At 51.9% G+C, this 23,986-nt stretch overlaps 12 protein-coding genes across 12 annotated transcripts; 5 read left to right on the forward strand and 7 right to left on the reverse strand.

The window, feature by feature from the left end:
- Positions 1–129: 129 nt before the first annotated feature.
- Positions 130–1,208, forward strand: N7468_004582 (uncharacterized protein; the record flags this gene model as incomplete). The annotated part of the gene is made up of 3 exons (XM_058473879.1): positions 130–429; positions 521–694; positions 759–1,208. 3 exons carry the CDS (start codon positions 130–132, stop codon positions 1,206–1,208), a joined length of 924 nt encoding a protein of 307 aa, XP_058332882.1.
- A 407-nt stretch (positions 1,209–1,615) lies between these two features.
- On the reverse strand, positions 1,616–3,241 carry dbp8 (ATP-dependent RNA helicase DBP8; the record flags this gene model as incomplete). The annotated part of the gene is made up of 2 exons (XM_058473880.1): positions 1,616–2,675; positions 2,742–3,241. 2 exons carry the CDS (start codon positions 3,239–3,241, stop codon positions 1,616–1,618), a joined length of 1,560 nt encoding a protein of 519 aa, XP_058332883.1.
- Positions 3,242–3,899: 658 nt separating this feature from the next.
- N7468_004584 (anion exchange family protein) lies at positions 3,900–6,133 on the reverse strand (the record flags this gene model as incomplete). Its single annotated transcript, XM_058473881.1, has 5 exons — positions 3,900–4,774; positions 4,834–5,330; positions 5,386–5,473; positions 5,520–5,668; positions 5,775–6,133. 5 exons carry the CDS (start codon positions 6,131–6,133, stop codon positions 3,900–3,902), a joined length of 1,968 nt encoding a protein of 655 aa, XP_058332884.1.
- Positions 6,134–6,577: 444 nt separating this feature from the next.
- On the reverse strand, positions 6,578–8,794 carry bbp (putative zinc knuckle transcription factor/splicing factor MSL5/ZFM1; the record flags this gene model as incomplete). Its single annotated transcript, XM_058473882.1, has 8 exons — positions 6,578–6,779; positions 6,850–7,205; positions 7,268–7,479; positions 7,532–7,640; positions 7,694–7,902; positions 8,107–8,324; positions 8,377–8,590; positions 8,647–8,794. Coding segments are annotated over 8 exons (1,668 nt in total), but the record flags the coding sequence as incomplete, so codon positions are not given.
- Positions 8,795–9,487: 693 nt separating this feature from the next.
- N7468_004586 (glutathione S-transferase family protein) lies at positions 9,488–10,345 on the reverse strand (the record flags this gene model as incomplete). Its single annotated transcript, XM_058473883.1, has 3 exons — positions 9,488–10,106; positions 10,161–10,214; positions 10,266–10,345. The coding sequence occupies 3 exons, from the start codon at positions 10,343–10,345 to the stop codon at positions 9,488–9,490; spliced, it is 753 nt and encodes a 250-aa protein (XP_058332886.1).
- A 614-nt stretch (positions 10,346–10,959) lies between these two features.
- Positions 10,960–11,759, reverse strand: N7468_004587 (putative oxidoreductase, short-chain dehydrogenase/reductase family; the record flags this gene model as incomplete). The annotated part of the gene is made up of 3 exons (XM_058473884.1): positions 10,960–11,118; positions 11,166–11,333; positions 11,397–11,759. 3 exons carry the CDS (start codon positions 11,757–11,759, stop codon positions 10,960–10,962), a joined length of 690 nt encoding a protein of 229 aa, XP_058332887.1.
- Positions 11,760–12,590: 831 nt separating this feature from the next.
- Positions 12,591–14,640, reverse strand: N7468_004588 (Zn(II)2Cys6 transcription factor; the record flags this gene model as incomplete). Its single annotated transcript, XM_058473885.1, has 3 exons — positions 12,591–13,428; positions 13,489–14,017; positions 14,073–14,640. The coding sequence occupies 3 exons, from the start codon at positions 14,638–14,640 to the stop codon at positions 12,591–12,593; spliced, it is 1,935 nt and encodes a 644-aa protein (XP_058332888.1).
- Positions 14,641–14,976: 336 nt separating this feature from the next.
- On the forward strand, positions 14,977–15,396 carry N7468_004589 (uncharacterized protein; the record flags this gene model as incomplete). Its single annotated transcript, XM_058473886.1, has 4 exons — positions 14,977–15,016; positions 15,068–15,090; positions 15,143–15,254; positions 15,314–15,396. The coding sequence occupies 4 exons, from the start codon at positions 14,977–14,979 to the stop codon at positions 15,394–15,396; spliced, it is 258 nt and encodes an 85-aa protein (XP_058332889.1).
- A 1,473-nt stretch (positions 15,397–16,869) lies between these two features.
- midA (putative cell wall protein) lies at positions 16,870–17,700 on the forward strand (the record flags this gene model as incomplete). Its single annotated transcript, XM_058473887.1, has 1 exon — positions 16,870–17,700. One exon carries the CDS (start codon positions 16,870–16,872, stop codon positions 17,698–17,700), a length of 831 nt encoding a protein of 276 aa, XP_058332890.1.
- Positions 17,701–18,631: 931 nt separating this feature from the next.
- On the forward strand, positions 18,632–19,578 carry N7468_004591 (uncharacterized protein; the record flags this gene model as incomplete). Its single annotated transcript, XM_058473888.1, has 2 exons — positions 18,632–19,331; positions 19,391–19,578. Coding segments are annotated over 2 exons (888 nt in total), but the record flags the coding sequence as incomplete, so codon positions are not given.
- A 242-nt stretch (positions 19,579–19,820) lies between these two features.
- pex19 (putative peroxisomal membrane protein receptor Pex19) lies at positions 19,821–21,170 on the reverse strand (the record flags this gene model as incomplete). The annotated part of the gene is made up of 3 exons (XM_058473889.1): positions 19,821–19,925; positions 19,994–20,814; positions 20,987–21,170. The coding sequence occupies 3 exons, from the start codon at positions 21,168–21,170 to the stop codon at positions 19,821–19,823; spliced, it is 1,110 nt and encodes a 369-aa protein (XP_058332892.1).
- A 1,171-nt stretch (positions 21,171–22,341) lies between these two features.
- On the forward strand, positions 22,342–23,726 carry N7468_004593 (bZIP transcription factor; the record flags this gene model as incomplete). Its single annotated transcript, XM_058473890.1, has 4 exons — positions 22,342–22,524; positions 22,696–22,920; positions 22,991–23,384; positions 23,440–23,726. The coding sequence occupies 4 exons, from the start codon at positions 22,342–22,344 to the stop codon at positions 23,724–23,726; spliced, it is 1,089 nt and encodes a 362-aa protein (XP_058332893.1).
- Between the last annotated feature and the right edge of the window lie 260 nt (positions 23,727–23,986).

The following is a 23,986-nucleotide window of genomic DNA, read 5'->3' on the forward strand; positions in this document are numbered from 1 at the left end:
TCTCCCGTCTTCGCGTGGTTCGCATTGCAACGCCCCAGGCCCCCGAGCCCCAACCCCACCCTGCCCTTCCACTTGGACTCTCGCCACCTTCCATCTCAAGGATATCGGAACCCTGAGACCTCTGCAATGATGCAAACGACCTCAATTCAGACCAGTCCAATGAAGGACGGGCGCCGCATTCTGGGCGAGAAGGATACCAATGCGTGCTTCTCGCCAGTCCACCAGAATAAACAGTCGATTTTGGTCGGAACGCCCACCAAACGAGCCCTCTTTGCTCCCGTGTCTCCTAAGAAGCTCCTACCCTCGCCAATATTTGCCGGTCAAAAGCGTTCACGGGACCAAGTTGAGGAAACTGAATTGAACAATGCCCCGCCGGCCACGCGGGGCGAAGAAAACTTCAATTCCACGGACACACAAGATACCCAGCAGGTAAGCTCTAAACTTAACAAATGAACACGTCTCGACGTCTATTTTCCAGAGAAACCAAGAACAACACGATTAACAGGAACTTTAACATTAGACAAACAGAGGAAAAGACGCGCTGGATCGCGTCGCTGCACCATCATCAAGCTCCGAGCGCGACCAGCGTCAGCAGGAGACGAAACAAAACCCACCAAGCGTGGCCGGGAGCGCTGTTCAAGCTTCACGGAAAGTCCCCGAAGACTTCCATGCACGAAAGATTTTCATTCAAGAAGTGTGTCTCGACCCCCCTCTTTCCCAACTGACCTTGCGTTCACACAAACTAACGGTGCTTCTAGAAAGCGGCTCTTCTCCGAAACACGCTCCAAACTGCCATGCAGAGCGTGACAGACCACCAAATCGACCGCCGTGTCTCTGATCTCGAGGAACACAGTCGTAAAGTCCCCCGAATCACGCCCTCGTCCTTCTCTTCTCCCCTCCCTGCCTTGTCCTTCCGGAAACCCACTACGCCCCAATTCCACACGCCGCGTCTTGGGTCTATGCTAGACATGAGTTCTACTCCCACCCAGCAAACCCCCGATCTTCCACGGCGGTACTCTCCTATCAAGCACACTTCCGTCAAGCTGCAGAGCACGCCTCTCCCCGAGGGCGGCTCTCCTATGCAGCTGAGTAGCCCGCCGGCAACCGTAATCCATCATGGCAATGATGAAAGCAGTGATCGGATGGAACAAGATCGGAAGGAGACGAGTGAGGGGGCTTTCTCCTTCGCAAAGAGGAGATGCTGTTGACGGCTTGCTCAAGCTTATGAGTACGACAGACAGACACGACAGTTCGGATGCATGGATTGGGTCATAATGCGAATGTGACGAATGCTTTATACAAACCTCATGCCTTTTATTTCTTGGACTGACCGGTCGGCACAATTAGATGATATGGTGTGGGTTTGGCAAAATACATTTTGTGGGTGTGCTCAGTGTTTGAACTGGGTTTAATACTTGGGAGTTGTTGGTGTTGTGCTAGAATACGGCTATTGGATTACAACTTGAAATGAATGATACCAGTTTCTATGACTTCACCTTTCATACGTGTCTCGGGGGCTAAGATCTCGGAGATTAAGCAGAACGCTCCAATTCAACTAGCTTTTAAACGTGGTATCAAGATCACATCATGAAATATACAAATGCCTCCCAACTTACTACCGGACCTTCTTCAGCTTATTACGCTTCCGGCCAAGTACATCACGGCCTTCCTCAATCTCTCCAATAACCTCCCGCTTTGCCGCACCGACCTCCTTGAGAGCACCGCTGCGAACCACACGGCCTTCGACATTAACTCCTTCTTCAGCCCATTCTTCCATCCGCCTTTCCACTCGCTCCTCGATAGCCAGGATAAGCTCCACATCTCGCTGCCCAACCATGGTAACAGCTTCACCACTTCGACCGGCACGGGCGGTACGACCAACACGGTGAACGTAGTCATCCGGATTCCGAGGAACATCGAAGTTGATGACCAGGGAGACGCTAGGGATATCCAAACCACGAGACGCCACATCCGTAGCCACGAGTATCCGCGCGGCCGCAGCCCGGAACCGAGCAAGGTTCGACGTACGCTCCGACTGCGGAAGCAGACTATGCAGGGAAGTAGCACGATGGCCGAGCCGTCGGAGCATGCGCTCCAGCATGTCCGCCGTCTTGGTATGGTTGCAGAAAACTATGACTGGCTTCGAGACATTCCCCTCTGTAGAGAGAATAACGTGTAAGAAAGCTTCGCGGTGTGTCATAGGAACCTTCAAGTAGGTCTGTTTGAGGGTCGGCGGGATCTTGCCCTGGTCTTCGGTCGAGATCTCGGTCATGAAAACAGGCTGCTTTCCCTCGGAGGGCGGCATTTCCTTCAGTGCCCGCACTTCCGGAGTCAGGGTGGCCGTGAATAGGAGCGTTTGGCGGTCTTTGGAGGGTGGGACGGCGCCGAGGCAGGTTTCCACGTCTGGGAGCATGCTGCCGCGGCCACTGGTGAGAAGTCGATCGGCTTCGTCGAGCACGACCATCTTCACTCGTTTTAACCCGGCCATTGTGTCTGCGCCGGAGGACTTGATGTGATCCGCTAGTCGACCGGGGGTTGCTATTACGACGTGCGGTCGTTCTGCGAGGGCGATGGCCTGGGGGCGCATATCGGTACCACCGGTGATGAGAACAGGCTTCATACTTTGTGGGGCAGAAATGGCCTTGATCTGCTCGTAGATCTGGAGCGCAAGCTCTCTTTACAAGAAGGATAACAATTAGCAATGTAGCATGGCGAAATCGGTAAACGCCCGCATTACTTACCGAGTCGGAGTCAAGATCAGCCCATATATACCAAACGGATCCTGCGCCCATTTTTGCAGCATAGGAACAGCAAAAGCAATTGTTTTACCAGAGCCAGTCCGGCTACCACCGATGCAGTCTCGTCCATTAATAATCTGAGGAATACACGCTTTCTGAATAGATGTTGGTCGTCGGACAGCCAGAGTCGTTAGAGAGCCAACAAGCCATGGGGACACGCCCAAAGCTCCAAAGGTAGATTCTTCGCTCCGCAGGCCAATATCAAGAGCATCCTTTATAAGAACCGGGTCCTCTTCGTCTGCCGGTTCAGCCTTCGTGGCGTTCTCATCCTTCTTCTTGATGCGAGAGAGGGTGGGTAGAGGCGCTGGAGCAACGTAGGAGTCGTTTGAAGACTCGGAGAGACGGCGTCTTTTGGGAGCACGGTCATGGGTCCCAGCCTGCTCCTCGCCTGAGATATCAGACTCATACGATCCCTCGGAGACCTCGTCTTCTGAATGCGCCATTGTGATTGCTGGTCAAGAGAAATAATTTTGCGGCAGAAAAAGCAAGGTAGATCAGGCGGTGTGGGCGGGCTTATATTATGCCTTGATTACGAGGCAGAAACACACAACTAAGATTCGTGGCATGATACCCCACTTTCTCGGGGATGAAGAAAGAAATTACAATTGCTTCCTGAGAGATCCTTCCAAAACTCATCTCTGAGCTGACTAGCTAAAGACGTTGAAATATCAAGAAATAGCCACATTGGGGTGCTGAGGTGGTTATATATCATTAAATTTGTGACTTCTGCATCGAATGGCAAGATGGCCGAGTTGGTCTAAGGCGTCAGGTTAAGGCTTACCTTAACACCATTTCCTGATCTCGTTTACGGGGCGTGAGTTCGAGTCTCACTCTTGTCATATCTATTTCCTTTTTTTCCTCTTCATTTTTTCTTTCCAAATTATATAATATTCTTAAAAGAATGTTGTTCGCTTTGCTTTTTTCCTATCCCTTTTCTTTTTCTTTCCCTTTCCTTCTCTCTTTTTTATTGTGTAATCATTCAACCGCCTCTTTCGTATTGTTAATGTACATACATGATCATCCCAACAGAAACGATTGCTTTACCCAACCAGAATAATGTTACTATTTTAGAAGGCGTTCGGAAGTATATGGAGTATACAATCAGCCAGCTCGACTGGCCGTACTCCGTCTCCGAACAGCCCGAAGCTCATGAACTTCGCCGCTTTCCAAATCATTGTCCGCGACAGCAGACTCGGAGGAAGAACGCTGCGCCTCTAGAATGCCATTATCACCCTCCAGACAACCCCCGCTAGTCGTCGCTTCTGCAGACACATTTTCATAATCCAGTCCGTACGTACCACCAACGCTTTCCATAGTAAAGGGACTAGCGGTAGGACCATCCAAGGCATTCAGCTCTTCACGGGTGAACCACAGCGGTAAGAGGAATGAGCGAACAGGAATCAAGAAGAGAATGATAACAGGGAACCCGATAGCGGCAATGGTCTGGGTGATGGCAAAAGTGGCGCCAAACCCAATCAATTCGAGTATAACAAATGCCCAGATAGCAACTCGGCGTTCTAGCCGTTTCAAGGGATTGGAAGCAGGAGTGAGACTTTTGTCTTGAGCAAGGAAAATCAGCTTCTGGGTGATGCCGTTTCCTTGCAGGGCCTGGACACCCATGATAAAGAATAAACCAGCCATGACGCCTTGCGGGATGAGATGGAGGACTATCAGAAGTGGACCAGACATGGTACCTAGAGTGAGAAGTCCTTGCGCCAGGTTGCTGACTCGCTGCTCGACGACGTGATCCGTTACTCGGATAGCCTTGCCCTTATTCGTGTCGTCCTCGTCTGCAACTTGGCGAGTCACGCAAAGGGCTGCTGTATGGAAAGGGGCTTGCGGGATAAGTCCATTTGGGAATGGAATTCCGAGCAGACCGGCAACAAAGGTTGTAAGTCCTAGAAGCCAGAGGTCCCAGTGGAATCCAGCAGGCTTTTTCAGTGGGAACTCGGTGCCTTGGGCAATGAGTGAGGAAACTGGCAGACATTTTCAATCAACATATTCGAAGAATACTGGTTAAAGGCTGGAAACATACCATTGTGATCAAAGTAGAAGAGAATTGTGAGGAGCACGGCAAATGGAATAGCGAGGAATACATCTCCAACGCTGATATCCCAGAAATGCACCAGCCAAGGCCGGTCAAGGGTAGGGAAGAAAGATTTGCTGGTCGGCAAAGTGGCAACGTTGACGTCTCGCATGTGGCCGATATGGACAAATCCAGTGAAAAAGACGATGGTCAAAGGCGTGCCGTAGTCTTCTATAAATTTGCGAATATATCGCTGGAACAGATTGCTATTCCCAAGCTCTCCACAAATCCAACCCACCATCAGGACCAGAAGCGCAACCATAATGGCAAGGTAGGCCGAAGTTTCGCCCACACTGCCCCATTGTCGAGTCAGGACCTGGATTCCTTTTTGGAGGTAGATGCAGGCAACATAGAACCCAAAAATATCGCATGAGAATCGGGTGACATATGTCAATCCGTTGCACGCATTTGTAATAGCGAGAACCCAGTGCATGATCAAAGACCATCTTATTACTGTCAGCTAGCTGGAACCATATGGCAATGGCGTGGTTGGTAACATACATGCCGATCCAGCACATAAATGCAAGATATGGAGTCCCACGGGGACTAATAATATCGTAAACCGTGTAGTTGAAAACAGTAATTGGACCTAAATCGTCAGTCATGGAAGTTGTTTTCCCTGGGGCTACACATACCCGTCACGCCAACAATGACCAGAGGCTGGGCCGCCAATAGAGAAAAGACGACCGCACCGAGAACCGAGGCAAGCAAGACTTCATTTACACCGTAGCTTTGGTTGGTCTTCTCGAACATGTCCAGGGAGAAAGCCAGAGCGGGTAGGATGCTAAGTTGCGTATTAGTGACGGGAGGCCATGAATATGGTTCGTCAAATATTGAAGACTGAATAGACTAAACTCAGAATTTGTGAAACATATTGGGGCAGTCCATACTTTGCAAAGTACATGTAAATGGTCGCAGGAACAATACGGTAGTCCCATGCATCGGTCCAGTCGCTCCAATAGTAGGGGGCTCTACGCTTGACATCTTGGTACATTCCTCGAAACAACCGCACGCGCCACCACTTTTGTTGCGACTGGGCCGACGCAGGAGTTGAGGCGCCGTGCTGTGGCTCCTCATTAGGCGCTTCGGGAGCTGCGGGCATACCTGAGCGATGCGAGGAGCCCATGCTCAACCTGCTTGACCGAAGAGTGTTCCTGCGTTGCGATTGCCAAGAATTCCGTTCTGCCGACGAAGCGGAAGCGTACATGTTGGCAGCTCCAGGGAGAGCGAAGTCTCCCGATCCAGGCATGCTGGGATGTCCAGAAAATTAAGCTCGTAGATGCCCCAAGTTGGGGCGGGCGAAGATTTAAGCAGTCAGAGAAGGTAAGGTCACTGAGACGTAATCGAATTCCCGCTGGGAAGAGCTGTACCCCAAAAAGCAGCCAAACCGGGCGGGGGGTGGTTGGGGTCTGTGGGGCCCCGTTGGTATGTGACTCTTTCTGGTAGACTAACTACACCTCCGCAGCCTTCCTCTTTTACGAGTTAAAGAAAGCAATCATACGAAGATGACATGGGAGAATACGACTATGGATTAACTGCAGACCATAGCAATAGCAAGAGATAGTAATAGCAAGGGATAATAGCAACGTATCATGTTAAGAACTAAAATACCCGATCCTTCGGTATCACGGAGAAAGCAAAAGCAAGTAGCTAACGAGACTGCGACCAGTCGAGCTAAGTGACAAGACTTTACGCAGGCGGGGGGGAGGGGGGGTGGCTGATCACTGGGAGGAGGAGGTGGGGGTCCATCGGTAGGAGGAGGAGGGGGTGGAGGGGCGTCAACAGGAGCCCCAGGGGGAGCGCCAGGAGGAGCACCAGGAGGAGCACCAGGGGGTGTAACAGGAGGGAGCACCAGGGGGTGCAACAGGAGGAACACCAGGAGGCGCACCGTACGACTGCCAAGGAGAAGGAGCCATCCCAGGTGGCGGGGGAGCCATGCTAGCGGGGTAACCATATCCTCCATACCCATAGGCGGCCTGCCCACTAGAGGGAGGAGGAGGGGGGAGTCTGTTGCCAGGGATTAGCAGCAGCCGGCATACCAGGAACCGGGTATGCGGCTTGAGCTCCATAGCCGTAGTCGGGTCCACCACGCTGGGCCCAAGGGCAGCTCCAGAGCCATTGTCACGAGAGCCATAGTCGTCTCGGGGACGATGCTCGCGACGTGATTGCCATGGAGCCACATCGCTGGATGGTGGTGGACCACGCTGCTGCCAGGGCTTGGCATCATTATCGTCGGCATAACCGTCATTTTCAGGACCGGCCTCGATGCGACGAGGTGGATAATCAGCAGGCGCACCACCAGACAATTCGTTCATGAGTTGCTAAAGAGATAGTTAATATAAGACCCTAAGAAGGGACCGATGGTGTCATGATTGAGACGTACCTCCATTTCACGGTCGACGGCATCCCCCTGTGCCGATAGCACGAGGACCACGGCCGCCAGCAGGGTTGTTGCGCCAGTCACTACCACGTTGGCGGTCGGGACAATCACGAGCCATGTGTCCAGCATTGCCACAAGTGCGACAAATGATGTTCGCGGTGAAGTTGCGCTGCTCAGGACAATCGTACTTACGATGTCCGATTTGACCACCTGTACTCATTATCAGTATGTAACTCAAACCGGCGTACTTGAAAGGTAGGAGCTTACAGTTCTGACAAGCTTGGTTTTCATCATCACGGAGGGTACCGTTGAGGGCAGCGAGCTCACGCAGTTGGTTTCGCTTGAGCTCATTTTGACCCTCCGGAATAGAAGCAGCCTATGATTTGTTTAGTAGCTCGCACGAAATTATAGCGATCCGGGGTTTCATACCGTTTCGATGACGTTGTGAACTAGCTTTTTGGCCTTGTTCACCTTCTCCTCGGTGTCTGCCATGATCAGACAATGTAAGTCTTCTTCCTGGTTGCTAGAGTGAGCAGCATCAGATCGGCCTTTGCCTTCCTTAACGGAACCTTTGCCACGGATAGCGATTTTGGCACCGGACTCGGTTTCCATCTTCTTCAAAGTGTTACCACGAGGTCCTATGAGTAAGCCAACTTAAAAAAGAAAGCAAAAAGCTGAGTGTTAGTCATCCTGTAGTTCTGAATATCAAGCAGCGTTAAGTATGGTGAGTAGGGTTAGCAAGAAACGGGCCGAGGACATCTCAGCTCGAGTCGAGCAGACAGACACAAAAGGGAAGGGGATAAAGGGGGAATGGTTAGGACTTAGAGGGTTAGTTATCATACTGAAGTTAATCTCCGGATAGTCGTTCACCGGAACGTAAACCTTCTCCTGAGTCTTGGTGGGGCGTCGGTATTCGGAAGGCGGGTGGTAGTTAGGAATATGCTTCATGGCCCTTTCAACCAGCTTGTGACGCTCATCTTCCAGTCGCTTACGATAACGGAACTCGCGCGTATTCACACGTCGACCAAAGTTGTCATATTGGGGCGCAGGGGAAGGCGACCTGTTTCGATAGTTAGGAATGGATTCGAGCAAGCTATTGAGTGTGCACTTACCTATCACCATCCGCAGGGACGACATCGTTGATGCGAAGCTTCTGGCTGATCTCTTCAATGCGCAGGTGCAAAGTGTAGGCTTCCATTTGCTCGCTGGTGAAGCTGGCCATGACCGACGTGGGCAGACTCATCAAGCCGGCAGCTTTGTTCTCATTCGATTCGCCCCAGCGGTTGCGCTTCTTGCGGCGCTTAGAATCATCGTTGGTAGGGTCTGCTATACAATTGCGATGTCAGGAAATGTGAGACAGTACAAGGGCGACGCGAACTTACCTCGAGCAGGGCTGCGACCGCGTTTGGGGCCATCGTGAACGGACGAAGGCGTCGCGGTCCGACTGTCCTCCTCGTCCTCCCCAGCGAAGCGACGACGCCCCAAAGGGATGTTGTTAGAGCCCGTAATACCTTGATTACGCCAGGCCATAGCTCTTGGTGACCAAGGAGGATGTTAGTGGAAACAGAAAGCGTCTTCTACGAAGGAGGCGAAGTTCGCAAAAAAGCGTGTCTCTGAAAAGTGGAGTGGTAGTCACGTGTAAAGCGGTGAATATGCTTGGCTTCTCTTTGATCTACCGCGGAGTTGTATAGCATGGCACGTGATATTTTGATTGGTCAAGTTTATTCTTCTTAAAACTAATTAACGGAGTAGTTAGTTATACGTTTTTGGCTTATGCATCCACCTATGGGCCTTTAGCATGGGCTTTATCAGCAGAGATCACTCGAGACATAGGCGCGCCAAAGGCGTCCGAGCCGAAGCATCTCCGGGTTGGCTTGCAGACTTCTTCATTGTAGTCGTTATACTGCAAGTGCTAGTCTCCCTTCGATGGGGCAGATATTAGAAGAAGTTACGAAAGTTCAACGGTAAGTCAAGCCTGAGAAGCGGGGAGGAACGATTTCCCGTGCTTAGGCTAGTAGAGACAAGGAACAGGAATACGATAGCTCAATAAGGCGCCGTTATTAATCCCAAACATCACTGCCCAAGTGTACCCGCAAGAAAAACAAATATAATTCTTTGCTTCAGCCACGACTAGTAGCCAATCATTTATTGACTATCAAGACAAGAGTCCAATTTGGTAGATATATTCACTTTTCCGCCTTCATGTGGACCCATCTCAGATACTTATTTCTTAGAATCCTCCTTCATACCTTGCTGAATCCAAGCCCGAGACTCAGCAGCAAGCTTATCCGCGGCAGCCTTATCCTTGATCAAATCTTTCATAGTATGAGGGGAGGGCACATGGCGTCCCTTCTCAGTACCAGGCCTCTTCGCAATGAAGTCCTCCCAAGCTTTCAAGTGAGGAAATTCCTCAATCTCGACTCCCGCCCACCCAGCAGCCGCCACCCATCCCCACAGCGAAATATCCGCAATGGAGATGTGGTCGCCGACCAGGTATCCCGACTTGGACTGTGAGAGGTGCTTGTCAAGCACGCCGTACAGGCGGCGGGTCTCATTCACGTAGCGGTTCACGCCGTACTCGATGCGCTCGGGTGCGTAGCGGGAGAAGTGGTTCGCTTGGCCCTGCATGGGGCCCACGCCGGCGTTCTGGAAGAAGAGCCAGTTGTTCACCTCGTAGTACTCGCGGGTGCCCTTGGGGTAGGAGATCTTGTGCTCTGGATCATATTGGTCGGCGAGGTATTGCAGGATGCTGCCAGATTCGAAGAGATTAATTGTTTGGCCATCTTCGAAAGTATCTGTTAAGGCCGGGATGCGGCCGTTGGGGTTGATTTTGAGGAACCATCTACAGAACTGGTTAATGTTGTTTCTGATATGGAGGCAAGCTCCGGAGACTTACTCTTCCTTCTGCACGTTCTTCGCGATGTCGATCTTCTCGAACTTGTATGGGATGCTGGTATAATGGTGAGCGCCGGCTAAACATACATTGGCGGGGAGAGCTTACCCAAGCTCCTCCAAAGCCATGGAGATCTTGATCCCATTGGGGGTTTGCGCAGTGTACAGAGTGATGTTTGGACGAGACATGATGGGTGTCGGTTTCAGTTGCTGTGCAAGTGAAAAAAGGCGTCTCATTGAGGTGTGGGGGGGTTTAAATGGTTGATGTCATGTCCTAGACCTTTGAAGTACTGAGATAGCGGAGCCCCGCGGCTGGATTTATAATCTTCTCCCGAGAGCCCGGGCCTTGTTCCCGAGTCCTCACGTCCAAGTAACCAACCCCCCCCCCCACTTGGCTTGGATGAGCTGAGGGCAATTGGTTCTATCCGATCCTCGACGAGCAATGGATGGTTCGAGAATGTTGCTAATGAACCTTGAGCATTCGTACCCGACAAGTCGCTTGGACATGGTCTACCGATACTCGTAGCTTATTGTACTGCGTTTCTGCCTAAGAACTTCTAACTCAAAAGGGATAGTAGTAAGTGGGGCTGATTGGTTTCTGCACAACGCAGGAGCTACACACGTCCTACGTGGGCAGCTACAAAAGCCATTTGTCATCTATCGTTCAAAGCACGCCATAGCACAAGAACTGTACCAGTAGCACTAGTAGCACCGATTGTTGGGAATCCCAGGGTCCTCTTCTCTTCATCCATTTGTACAATATGTACATTGCGCGAATATTCCAGGGACAGCTTGTAATGACTCTATGCCATAGCACCATTGACTCGGACAATCTGGCCAGACATCCATTTGCTGTCCTCTCCTGCTAGGAATCCCAAGACTGAAGCAATCTCACTTGGCTCCCCGATGCGGTTGAAAGGACTGAATCCTGCAACGGTCTTGAGAACTTGCTCTGACTTGCCCTTCAAGAAGAGCTCTGTTCTGGTTGGCCCCGGGCAATAGCGTTGACCAAAATTCCCTTTCGCGCCAAGTCCTTCGACATGATACGGGTCATACCCTCAATTGCACCCTTCGCAGATCCATAAAGAAGGTATGCGGGGCCGATGGAGCTGGTGCTGAGAACTGAGCTGGAAACAAAGATGACACGGCCGCCTGCTGGCATATGCTTCACTGCTTTCTAAGAGGAAGTAAGTCACCGTTTTCTCCCTGGCATGAAAAATTGGGCCTTATGGAGCTTTACCTGGGCGAGGAAGTACGGCCCCTTCACCAGCAAATTATAAGTTTTATCGAAGTCCTCTTCACTGGTGCTCTCCAGATCTCTCATAGGCAAGATGCCTGCATTGGGAACAACCACATCAATCTTACCAAACCGAGCGACGGTGGTATCGACCAGACGGTCCAAGTCGGCCAGGTTTCCAGCGTCGGCTTGGATGGCAATTGCTCGATCCGATCCGATCTCGTTGACCACTTTATCGGCCTCGGCTGAATTGGAATTGTAATTGATGACGATACTGGCACCTTTACTGGCGAGGTGCAGAGCAACGGCTTTGCCGATCCCTTGAGAAGAGCCAGTGATAAGGATAACCTTTCCGGAGAGAGACATGATACTGTGTGCAAATATTGAACTTTTCCGTATGAAGTTGTTACTTTGGAATCTAGAGTACCTGATGATTTGAATCAATTCCTCGTTTGACAGTGTTCAGGGCTCGTTCTTATATCTTTGTGTCGACTCGTTCTCTACCACCATGATCTTCATGCTCTTACATGGCTCGGCCCACAAGACGGTGACCGAAAGACGGTGACCGATGGCCGATTTGCTTAAGTAGAAGCCCGTATATCCGTAACGAGATATTAGCGGCCTTAACGCTAAGCTTTGGATATGAGATCAGCGGCGGGCCGGTGAGTCCAACCAGGCCTTGCAGACGAGGGCAAGTTTCTCCACAGCTGGGCCGAAGGAAGAAGTCCGGTCTTCGAAGTTGCTGAGTCATAGTCGAAGTCGGAGATCGAGTCTTAAGGCCGAAATGGTATCTATCATCGCTAAAATAAACCCGGTCGAGATTCGTTTTACTAGCACTAGTACCTGTAGTTTATGTTACACCGATGGCCCTTTGAGGCCGGTGATATATTAGTTCGTTGCTCGTGGGTATGAGTTTTGGCCCTCACTATCCAGCTAAACACACTACACAGGGCTATCCGCAAGGGACAAGATGAAAAGGAAAGCGAAGAAGACAAAATAGCAAATACCTTGGGCCGAATATTGGGCCCGTTTCATTTGTACAGACAACGCGGCAAAATAGACAGTGGCCCACATAATAACTATGAAGAAGATATACTACAGAAAATATGAATCAGATAGCACTAGTCCGCGTCGTACACGCCTGATATTCTCGTAACCATAAGAAATCCCTGCCAGCCTCGGAGTATCACAACAGGATTAGATAAATAGCCAATCCAGCCGAGAAGCATCTAGTTCATCCACCCAATCAAATGATGAATCAAATGTCTCCTCATCAGCTTGACCCCCGGACACGTCCGTATCTTGGTCATCGACGATCGCAAACAGCATATTCTCCCGTCGCCGGAGGTCTTGCTTCTGCCACATAAGCCTGAGCACCCAAGCAGCATTCCGTACATTGACGCTTGTAACAGCCTTGTACAAAGCGCCCAGTTGCTCCAGCACCAACGCACGTTGAGCTAGCCGACGGCACTCGACGCCGGCGATGAAAGTGGGCCAGATGAGGCACTTGAAGTGTGGGTCAGAGCGCGGTATAGAACAGATGCGCGCGATGAGGTCATTGGCTATTATAGAATGATCGTCTGGGAGGTTGATTTCCTTCCACGGGGGTGAGAAGCCCTCGCGTGCGCGGGAGAGCACTCGGCTGGTGTATAGGTAGACGGCCGCCTGGTAGGCACTAGCTAGTGCGATGCGAGACGAGAGGTCGTCAAGGTAAAAGTAAGCTTGCATCTCGTGGGACCAGGAGACGGGGTCAAAGGTGCGAATGCTATGTAAAAGAGCCGCGAAGGATTCACGTGTAAGCGGTTGGCCGTGTTGCATGGTCGTTGAGAGGGTTGCAGGTCTGGGTGTTGAGGATAGTATTTCGGACTCTGGGTACCACAGAGTGTGGATGAAGAAAATTACTTCGAGTAGGAAGGCTGGACAGCCTACCCAGGAGGTCTCTTCGAGGCGCTTGAGCATTGATGCGCCCGAGGCGGGCAAGAAGGGCCTGGAGAGTGCGCCCGGGCGAGCAAGTGTTGAACCCATGATTTCCATGCTGAGTTCCTAGTTAGTCGCAACGTTCGATAGAAAACTCAAAACGGCTTGGGATACTTACATTACACAGCCTTCGATAGCGAACTCCTCGAGTCCTTGGAGTATGCCTCGGCCGATTTTGTTTCCAGGTCGGTCTCTGAGTAGTTTCTTTAAGCCCTCGATATGATAGCTCCACGCGCCGCTCCCAGACTCGAACACGTCAAGCAGAGCGAGAAGAACAATAGCCGCCAAATTGATATCATCGTTCTGCGTAGCTGGGTTCATGAGATCCCTGGATAATTCGGATAGAGTGCGCTGTTTGAATTCCAAAAAGTCTTGGTAAGCCCTCGAAGGTGGCCGACGAGAGTTTGATGGGAGAATCATATTCTCAATTTCCTCAGTAGATAGAAGCGAATCGGCCGTCAGGGGATTATGAGATGACCAGGGCAAGACCGATGGATCTGAGCTTGACATCAAAGAATAATGTACAGCCCCCATAGCACACAGGGTATTAGTTATTAGTGGTGAATAGCCGACCAAAGCCATTATATCTCGCCACGGATTCTTGGTTTGAGGATATACCAGAAGTTCATTGGTGATACATTGATTGTCTGCATCGAGAGATATTAGCGGGGTGGTCCAACCGAGGAAGCATGTTAAACATACAGTGTGAAAGGTAAAACCTAGTAAGCGGACTGAAATCTTTCATTGTAGGATCTACCAAGCCCCATGGCGCTGGAACATAATCGAAAGGGTGATTCCGCGATACTTGGACTAATTGTCCATGTGCCTCCAAATTATTTGCCGGCCCGGGATATATAGAAGCTTCAGTTGGGCCAATCTCTTCAGCTTCCAACATGTCCAATGATTCCTGGATCCAAGCATCCGCCTCGGGGCTCTTCTGATAACTGGAGCTTGGAGAAATCGTATCGGGGGACTCGGACGCGAGGAGGAGATCTGTGTTGTTTGAAGCACTGGAGCCGTGTGTGGTCTCTGGCTCTGGCTCTGGCTCTGGCTCTGATGGCCGATCTCTAGACTTTTTCATGGACTTCTCCGCGTCGTCAAAACTGCGACCCATCATCTTCCCCCGGCTGGCGACACCACCCTTGACCCACACCAGAGGCTTTTGGTAGCCTAGGCATTCTTTCCCTGCATCTCTGCATTTTCGACAGGTCGGCTGGCCATTGTCGCAGATGATGCGACGGCGCCGGCACGTATAGCAGCCCTTGGTCATGGTGGTGGGGCTTGTAGGTCGTGCAAACAGTATGTAAGAATCCTAGCCACTCGTGTCTGCGGCGTGCCCGCCATCGCGGACAGGAAGCGGTGGTAGATTAGCCGGGCCACTCAAGTTAGCTTTGGCTAACGGTGGTCATGAAGAGCTAGGAAAAGATGAGCGATAAGCGCTGTTCCCAGTTGAGAAAAGAAGAGCAAAAAGGCGATTCCTAAAGCGTGGAAGCACCTAGGCCATTGGTGTGGGGCTTAGTAAGAGCTGGACTTTTCCCAAGTCTGGAGATCCCCTCCGCTTTTCCGCCTCAGCGATTAGCTGGCTGTCAGTTTTCCTCATGCCGACATGCTTTTCAGAGTGATCCAACTCCTCCTGAGCGCGCAAGGTAAGCTGCTCTCTCTTATACTGGAGAGGTTAGGTGATTAACACCGCCCAGGCGCGACATGGCTGCACAACCGCGTATGTACAATGCCTTAGTCGGGCTATGAGGCGCTCCACTAACCATGCCCAGCTATTGCGGAGTCCAACCTTTCATAAAATGGTTGGACATATCCATCAACGCGTGCAGTATCATCGCCATGGAATTCCAATGGAAGAAAGCCGAACCTCCCTTCCAGGCCACGGTAAGCTATCGCGCTTCAAAGTCCCCGCTGGGCCGGCGCTGATGTACCTGATGAATTAGGAGATCGGTTCCAGAGGTTCTTCAGTCATTTCAAGGATGAGTTCAAGAACCAGCTTAAGGGGAAGCCGACGGAGAAATTCTGATTTGCTTTTTCTTTGTCCTCAGGCCCTTTGGCAATTGTGTGACTCCACGCAAAGTAACCCCTTGATACCCACAATATGAATTTTTAATTGCGCATCAGATTCTGCTCGGTTTGATTGCCATATCCTCTAGCCGTGAGCATCCGCCAAGATCTTTTGAAACACTCCGTTTGTTTCCGATGGTAGAAGTGACGTGTTCGCAGAGCTTCGTACGTACGTAAATGGGATTATAACAAAAGGGGGAAGCGTATCGAACACATAGATCGATTACTTTGTATCTGGCAAAAGGGGTTCTTCGATTATTGGTGTTTTTAACGTGGATTTGAAGTCAAAGTCTGACTTATGGCTAGTAGTATTGGCTCTGTCAAGGGCGTAAATATTTGGAACGAATCAGATTAAAGCCGCAGCCTCCAGGCCGACCTCGGGAGGCTCTTGGGGGATAGAGAATCATCAGAGAAGCCCCAGCATTCTGAGCATTCTGCTGGGGCTAGGGATTCACAGGTACGAAATATACGCTACTATTTGAACTCTGCAGGATAGAAATTGCTGATAGGGCTGGGATGTAGGCTGGGATTCGCTATGGTAGATGCAGACCCCGTAAACGCCGTAGAACCCCCCGGCTAACCGGCTCTGCAGTTGATGTGTCCTCGGGTCGTCCGAACCAGGTACAAAACAACCCACTCACACAGCCCTTTTGGAGATAGATCATGGGTCCAGCCCTGGGGTGCCATTCTGGGATCGGTGTACTTGTGCGATGTTTCTAGTGCCAATATTCGCTGTAAGTACCGTGCGCCGCCTTGAATTACGAGCTGGGTGGCCTTGGCGAAGGCGACCGATTACATTAAGGCCAATCTGATGACTGGAATGATCACCTGCACAGCCATGGTCAGCGTCAAGATGGTAGCAGTCCAACGCTACCACATGGGCGATCGTGACAACAGTGTCATGTAGGGTGGCCCTGCAGGCGTTGCTAAATATGGCCCGGTGCGAGGGGCGACGCTTACGAATGGCTGGAAAGGCTAGTCAGGCCTCGATGGGGCCTTCGCAACCGAGCCGAGCCCTGCCCTGGTTGTCGGTAGGGCTTGGGGGAAAGACGAGAAGGGCTTGTCAAAGCTGTAGGGCTCGACTTGGAGGTGTGAACAGGTGTTAACATCAACATCGCATTTTGTACCACCAGCAGCCCTCTAGAAGCATTTTTTTCAAGAAGTTCTTTGAGACTTGTGGAGACCAAAAAGCAACAAGGATGGCGGCCTAAAAAGGCACTACCTGAAACTAGGGCGGCGCTAACCCCTAAACCAGTTAGCGCCCACGGCAACTACGAATCCACCCAAAGAGGCCGATTCTTCCCTACTCCTTTCTCTTTTCTCTCCAAGCATTCCTGTCGTTCGTTCCTTTTCCCCACGATCGTTTCTGTCCCTGCATCTATCAGGGCTCCAACACCTTCGAATAAAGAAAGTTCGAGGTTTTATATTCGCCATGCGTCTCCTTAACCTCTCAGTACTCGTCCACGCCCTGTTAGCGACGGCGGTCGCTGCTCAGGGCCTGAGCGACAATCTCTCCAGTGCCGTATCGGATGTTGCTGGCGCATCTCCTACATCATCTGAAGATGCTCCCACTACTTCACAGGCCCCGCCTACCTCCAGTGCTGCTCCCACGACCTCTGAAGCACCCACCACCTCGGCGGCTCCCACTACCACCAGTGTTGACTCAACCACTAGCACCTCTTCCACCACCTCATCCTCTTCGTCCTCCTCCGACGAGCCCACCACTACTCCTGCTCCCCAAACAACCACCTCCGACTCTGTAGCTCCGTCTACCACTACTTCGGAGCCTTCAAAGACCACTTCTTCTGAAGATAGTAAAAGCACCACTTCAACAGATAAACCCCACACTACCGCAACTCCTGTTGTTCATACCATCACCTCGGAGGTCACTATCAGTGGCACCCCTCAGCCAACCGAAATCAAGACCACTTCTACTCCCACTGCCGACGCATCTCTCAACTCTGACAACAGCAGCTCTTCCGGCGGCGGTGGTCTGTCGGACAGCAGCAAGAAAGTTGTCATCGGTGTTGTTGTCGGTGTCGGTGGTGCTATCGTCCTCGGTGTCCTCGGTGTCGTGATCTGGCGTATCCAGAAGAAGCGCAAGGAGCAGTTGAATGATGAGCAAGACGATCTGATGGGTGGTACTGCTGTGGGCTCCAACCCTCACGAGAAGGCTCCAAGCCCAGTTGGCGGAACCCCGTTCAGGAACACTCTGGACCAGTACCACAACCCTGGCCCCATCAACGCTTCATCGAATTTCTAAGAACGGACTGTGTCCTCTTAACTTTCGTTTGATCTAGGTTTTCGAAAGTGTAAAAACCTCTGTACGATCATCACGCAATTTCTCAGGCGCTTTGGGCGAGGCAGGCGAACATTTGTCTATTCTTGTTTCATCTCTGGTTTTCGGTATCATTATTGTGCTCAAATGCACTTCCACTCATTTCGACATCATAGACACGGCTACATCATTTCACTCATTTGAACGATCAAGATTCGACAACCTCGACATTCTTTACCAATCACAACACGCTTCGCGGCTTTCATCCTTTCGGTATCCTTCGGGCTCTCCCGGAACGCCCACAAACTGCCTCATCTCTTTTTGATTCCCCATGTTGTGGCGCCGCCCCATCAATATCATGTTATTTAATAATCCTTTATTTTGAGGACCTGTCAACCTATTTGTTTGGCCGAAGTGTACATTGTTTGAAGTGTTTGATATGGAAAAAAAAAGTTTGATCTGAATCATTCTCTAGTCTTACGACCAGCGTAGTATATATCGTCGATTTGGACTGTTTCATCCAGTACATGTCTGGAGATCTTCGCCTATGACCGATGCGTATGGCTCCCGGTCTTCCCTGGACTTCCTATAAACGCCCGCTTTGCTATATCAAAACAACTCCATCTTTGGCTAGGTTAAGTTTGTAACTCCGTCCCACATAGAAAGTCGCTTATTATTTTCCATCCAGACTATTTAAGTTGCAGAGATCGAGAATCATGTTTTGCCAGAATAAGATAAGATCGAACGCCAAATTAAGATCATCTCGGTCCACATTCCCCCATCCCGACGCGCTTCCTCTCACGTGGCGGAATGCGCGTCGCGGTCAGATCGACACATCCTCCCAGCCTTCGCCCCTCTTCAAAAACATCGCGACCCAGGGATTCCTGTCTAGATCCCAAATCTACAACCCTTAGCATCCGCAAAGCGGCCCACATCCATTTTCGTCGAACTTGGAGAATCGCCCAAGAAACAACCTTCCGCAAACGAACCACGGAAACCCACACCCACCCAGCTCAATCTCAACCACAATGTTCGCTTCACAACCCCCCTCCACCCCAGCAACACCCTTCCGCCAAACAGGCCACTACACACCATCACGGCCCTCCCCCTCGGCCTCCGCAGCGCCAATATCGCCACACCCCCATGGGCAATGGGATCGCCCTCCCAGGGGACCAAGTCCGGCATCGACGAGAATGCGCACTGCACGCCCGTAACATTCCCCACCTTCGCCATCCACACCGAGCCCCCAAAGATGCAAACCCAGCAGCCCACTCAGATCTTCGGCCCTGCCTCCTCGCCCTTCATGCCCTCCCATGCAGCTAGCCAGATGTCTCCTGGCTCGCCCTCGCCATCAACACGCGGCAAGTACGCGGATCGCTTCGCGGCGCAGATCGCGAACCCCATGAAGAGCTCCGCGTCTCTCGCACGCTCGAAGACGAGGAAGATGTTTCTGAACCGCGTGAAGGACGAGCGCGACTCGAGCCGGTTCGAGGCGCGCGGGGAGCAGATGATGCGTCTGGACTATTTGGCCGAAAAGAGGCGGTGGGAGGAGTCCATGGCGCGGGACATGGATGTGGTGAGGGACGTGGATATTGAGGAGGGTGGCATGATTCCTGGTAAGTTTGTGCTGCGAGTCATGAGATGCGGGGAAATCGGGCTAACGGCGTTGTTGTAGACGAGGCGGATCTTCGCGCTCTTGACGAGTATACCTCGCAGGAGCAGGCTATGGAGAATGCGATTTTGGAGACTATGGGCCATGCGGAGACGAATTCGTCATTCGGGGATGATGAGTATGATGATCTCTTCATGGCGCTGCAGAATCAACAGGGGACTGGCCAGTCTCAGGATATAGACATGTCGTGATCTGTGTGGCTTGTTCAGGATAATTATGTTGATTCATTGATTGCATTGGGCGTGGCGTTATTGGGATGGGTATGTGGGTTACTACATGTGGTTTGGAAATCTATCGATGAATACCTGTGAATATTGGAAATGGCGAAGCACTTGTGAATAGATCAGGGTATCGGACGTCTGGGGTATGTAAAGTACAAGCAAGCCGATGAATATGGAAATCTTGTGAAATCTCGAAGAATCCCGATATATTCCTACTGCTGGGGGCAATCGGGTACGCCTTCAGCACCAGCACCGGCACCTCCAAGGTCTCCCATGAGTGGATTCGAGATAAGCTCTTCCCGGTGGGCTGCCCGCAGCTTGCATCTAGTGGGAAAATTAGCATAGTAACCAAAGTATGGGAGAAAGCGTCTTGACAAGCACATACCTCTTGCATCCGCTCCCACACATACTCGCGGCATTTGGAATCTTCATCCGAGTACCCCGGTTCCTCGAACTTTTTCACAATCTGCCCGACAATGCGTGCCTGCGACTCATACCTCTCCATATCCTCCACAGGAACCGTCCCTTCCGCCTTATTCTTCGCAATCCAAGGGCCGAACTTGCCATCCAGCTCCTTCATCGGCTCATACAGCATCTCTTTATTTGACAACTGCTCCATCATCCCCATAAACATTTTACTCAGGTCTCCATCATCTCCGGCCCCCGACGCCCCCGCCTCAACAGCCTTCAGCAGCTGCGCAATCATATCATCCCCATCGTCTGTACTAGCAGCTTCCGTTGCCTTATCACCAGATGCCTTCATGCGCTCCATCGTCCGCTGAATTGCATCATTGAAATCAGAGGCCTGTTCGGCCCCATGTCCTGCGACACTGGATGCTGCGGCCGCAGCTGCCGAAGCAGCCGCCGATCCAGTCCCCGCTGGAGCCGAGCTGCCCTTCACGCTGCTCTCCTCATTCATTACGTCGGCGAGCAGTTGCTTCAGGAAGTCGCCCGGTGGGATCCCGCTCTCTTCGAGCTGCTTGGCAAATGCGTCTGCGCCCTGCTCCATTGAAGCCAGGTCTGCGGCGTTTCTGCCGGAGGGCGCACCACCGGCTGCGTTACCCATCAGATTTGCCATGTCGGCTTCCAGTTGCTTCAGGAAGTCGTCTTCGTTGAAGTCGGCGGGGCCTAGGGCTGGTTCTGTGGACGCGGGCGCCGCGGGCGCCGCAGGTGCTGGCTTGGGTTTGGAGAAGTCATCTAGGACGTCTGATGTAGGGTAAGGTTAGTTTTCTGGCTCTTCAGTAGCATAGTGGTGATGCCGAGGTCCAATGAAGCATAGCATAGAAGGAATGAAGGCATATAATGCGCAAAGCATAGGCCATTGTAGGTATGGAGAGGACGCTTTCAAGCGGAGTATGCAGTAGGGCAGGGAGCTTACCGTCCAATTCATCTAGGTCCGAGTCCGAGTCCTCGTCGTGAACCGTGGGCCTGGGCTGCGCGGGCTGCACTGGCTCTTGTGGCGGCGCAGAGTTCGCAGGTTGCGTATTGGCCGCATCCTGTTCAGCCTTGGCGGGAAGGACTGCCGGCGATAATGCCTGGTGGTCGGGGCCAGGGGAGGACATTGTTGTCTAGATCTGGGGAAGAAGTGACGTGCAACCGCAGGGCATCTGTTTGGTTGGAGGCCCGAAGGAGAGGGGCATGTGACTATTTGGCGGGGAAGCGACTGCCGATCGCCTCGGCCATTGTAAATTATTGGACCAGATTGAGATTCAGATCTGATCTGACAAGAAACCCTGAGTGCAGTTCTGGCTATTGGACTGTATGGGCCTTGTAGATCTAGGACCCCAAGGGTGATGGGGACCGGAACCGTCCTCTTACTACTTGTACGGATAAGTGCAATTACACGAGTCCGCAACTGCGGCATTGCATCATAAGGTGAGAGGGCGGACCGCGTGATCGCATCCTCCTTCGACCTGCCTCCTAGGGAAGCGTGACTAAGTGTTGCCCCCTTGGAGGAGCCTTGGAAGAGCATGAAACTCGGTGACTGGAAGCGGATGGCGCGGACCTTTCGCCCCGGTATCGGCTATTCAGCCCTTCTTCTCACGCCATGGAGTTGGAGTTCGTAATTCGTAGCTTGTTGTCCAGAAGTACACTGTACACCAAGTCCATCGCCCGTCGCACGTCGCATCCCTGAACCCCTCTTGTACAAAGTACTCGGGGCGCGCCAAGAGCACGCCCCAAGAGGACATCTCCGCGGAAAAAATCCTTCTGGCAGGTTTTTCCTTCCCCACAGTCTAGAAGAACGACGTGGCCAACCAGTTGTTCCGCGGTGGACCCGTGCCGTCGTAGCCACTCATCGCCTAGAGGTGAAAATTTGCTGTTTGGAGAACAAGAGGGAAAAGGAGAAAAAAAAGAAAAGAAAAAAAAAAAAGTCAAAACATACTAGGCGGACCCCTCTCTCGCCTGACCTCGTTTTTAACCCTTTTACCCCAAATAGTTACAATTGCCATTATTATTCGTTTAGTCAATCGGTTGACTCAACTTTTCTCTTCCCTTCCTCCCCCGCTCTCCGTTTATCTCAATTCTTCTGACTCCTTCTTTTTCATAATCATCTCATTTCTTTTATGTCATTCTCTTCGCCTCTCGCACGTCCCCTGTAACCGCGCGGCTCCGCGGATCCTGCGTCTGTCTTTTGCTCCGACTACACGCGGGGGAGAAAACGATTAACGCCCCTCTGGGTCGGAAAGGAAAACACATTCCTTTTACATAACTTATATTCAGCGGGGTCTTCCAATGGTCTCCATGGTCGAGTCTGCCCGTCCTGATCACAATGACTCGGTCATGGACCCCGTGCCCAAGTCTGAACCTTTGCCAGATGGCTCCATCAGCTCCGCCGTCTCGACCCCCGACCCGGAGGTCGAACCCTTGACTCAAGACCCTGCCCAGACGCAAAAGCGCAAGGGAGGAAGAAAACCTGTACGTAAATCTTGAACTACTGCACGTATTCTGGGGCCCCGCATTCCCTTTATATCCCCTTGTTGATTCCTTATCTGTCGCGCCTATGATGACGTGCAGGCGATCCCTCTGATACCCGGCGGCGAGATAACGGAATTCCGATGGCTAACCCGACCCCCCTCTTCGAGATAGATCTACGCCACTTCTGAAGAGCGCAAACAGCGCAACAGACAAGCTCAAGCAGCTTTCCGCGAACGTCGCACCGAGTACATTCGCCAACTTGAGACCACCATCAAGCGGAATGAGGAATCCCTGCAGAGCCTACAGCAGAGCCACCGCAGCGCTGCCGACGAATGTTTAATGCTGCGCTACAAGAACTCCTTACTGGAACGCATCCTCCTCGAGAAGGGCATCGATGTACAAGCTGAGCTACGACTGAAGACCGGTGCTCCCGGCGCTGCTGCCAAACCCCCCCATGTCTTCCAAGGCTACACCGGCTCCTGGCCCTCGCCCGGTTCAAAGGCACCCAGCTGGTCTCACCTCTAAGCCCGACGCCTTCGCCATGTCGCAGCGCGAAGGCGCCTACGGTGTCCCCTCGCCGCAGTTCCAAGCCACCCCAACGTCGCACGTTTCGTCGCCGTCGCATACCAAGTCCCCCGGGTTTGGATTCCAGGGTGCCATGTCCCCTGTCGGTGTGGACCAGCAAGGCGGTCGCCCGCAGCTGCTCCCGCAGCCTCGGACCTTCAACAACCAGACCTCACCGCCGGCTATCAGCATGCCGCAGACTGACCCCACGGACCCTAAATCTCGCGGAGCTCGTGGTCAGCGAGTTGCTGCTGCATACTATCCTTCTCCCTTCCAAAAACATTATGACCAACTCGGTATGTCGGCTTCATCCCACCCTTTCGAGACGATCGATACTAATTATTATCGCAGAGCAAGAGTATGATGCACAGGCCGATATGGTCGACGACGACCACGACGGCTCAGTGAATGCCTCCTATATGCCAGGTTTTACTCCGCAGTCTGTTGCCTCCGGCTCGCACAGCTTATCCGGATTTAATCCACCCCCTGGCGGGGACAGTGCAGCCGGCGACTTCGGCACTGCGAACCAATTATTGGGCCAGTATGAGCCCATGCTCGATGCAGACCCCTTTGGACTTAGTGCGAGCATGCATTTCCCAACACCATTCAACTACGAGCAAAATCATCCTCGCAATTGAACGGGGTCGGGAAGAATGAACAAAACCCGAAAACAAGACAAACGTTATTCAGCCATCATTCTGGGCGGTTACTCTCCTCTTCTTCAAAAAGTTCTATCTTTTATTTCCCATTAAGCATCGCATGGCGTTATGTGAGATGATTTTTTCCAAGGCTGCTTTTCTTCCCTTGCGGAGAGGTGAGGGTTTGATACCACGGAGCTGTATATATGGTGATTATTCTGTTATTCTTACTGTGATGTGAATACGTGATATATCTACGA

Source organism: Penicillium chermesinum (assembly GCF_028974085.1).
Source record: "Penicillium chermesinum strain IBT 19713 chromosome Unknown utg000003l:1.0-5111272.0:1.0-5115320.0, whole genome shotgun sequence".
NCBI classification, from domain to species: Eukaryota; Fungi; Ascomycota; class Eurotiomycetes; order Eurotiales; family Aspergillaceae; genus Penicillium; species Penicillium chermesinum.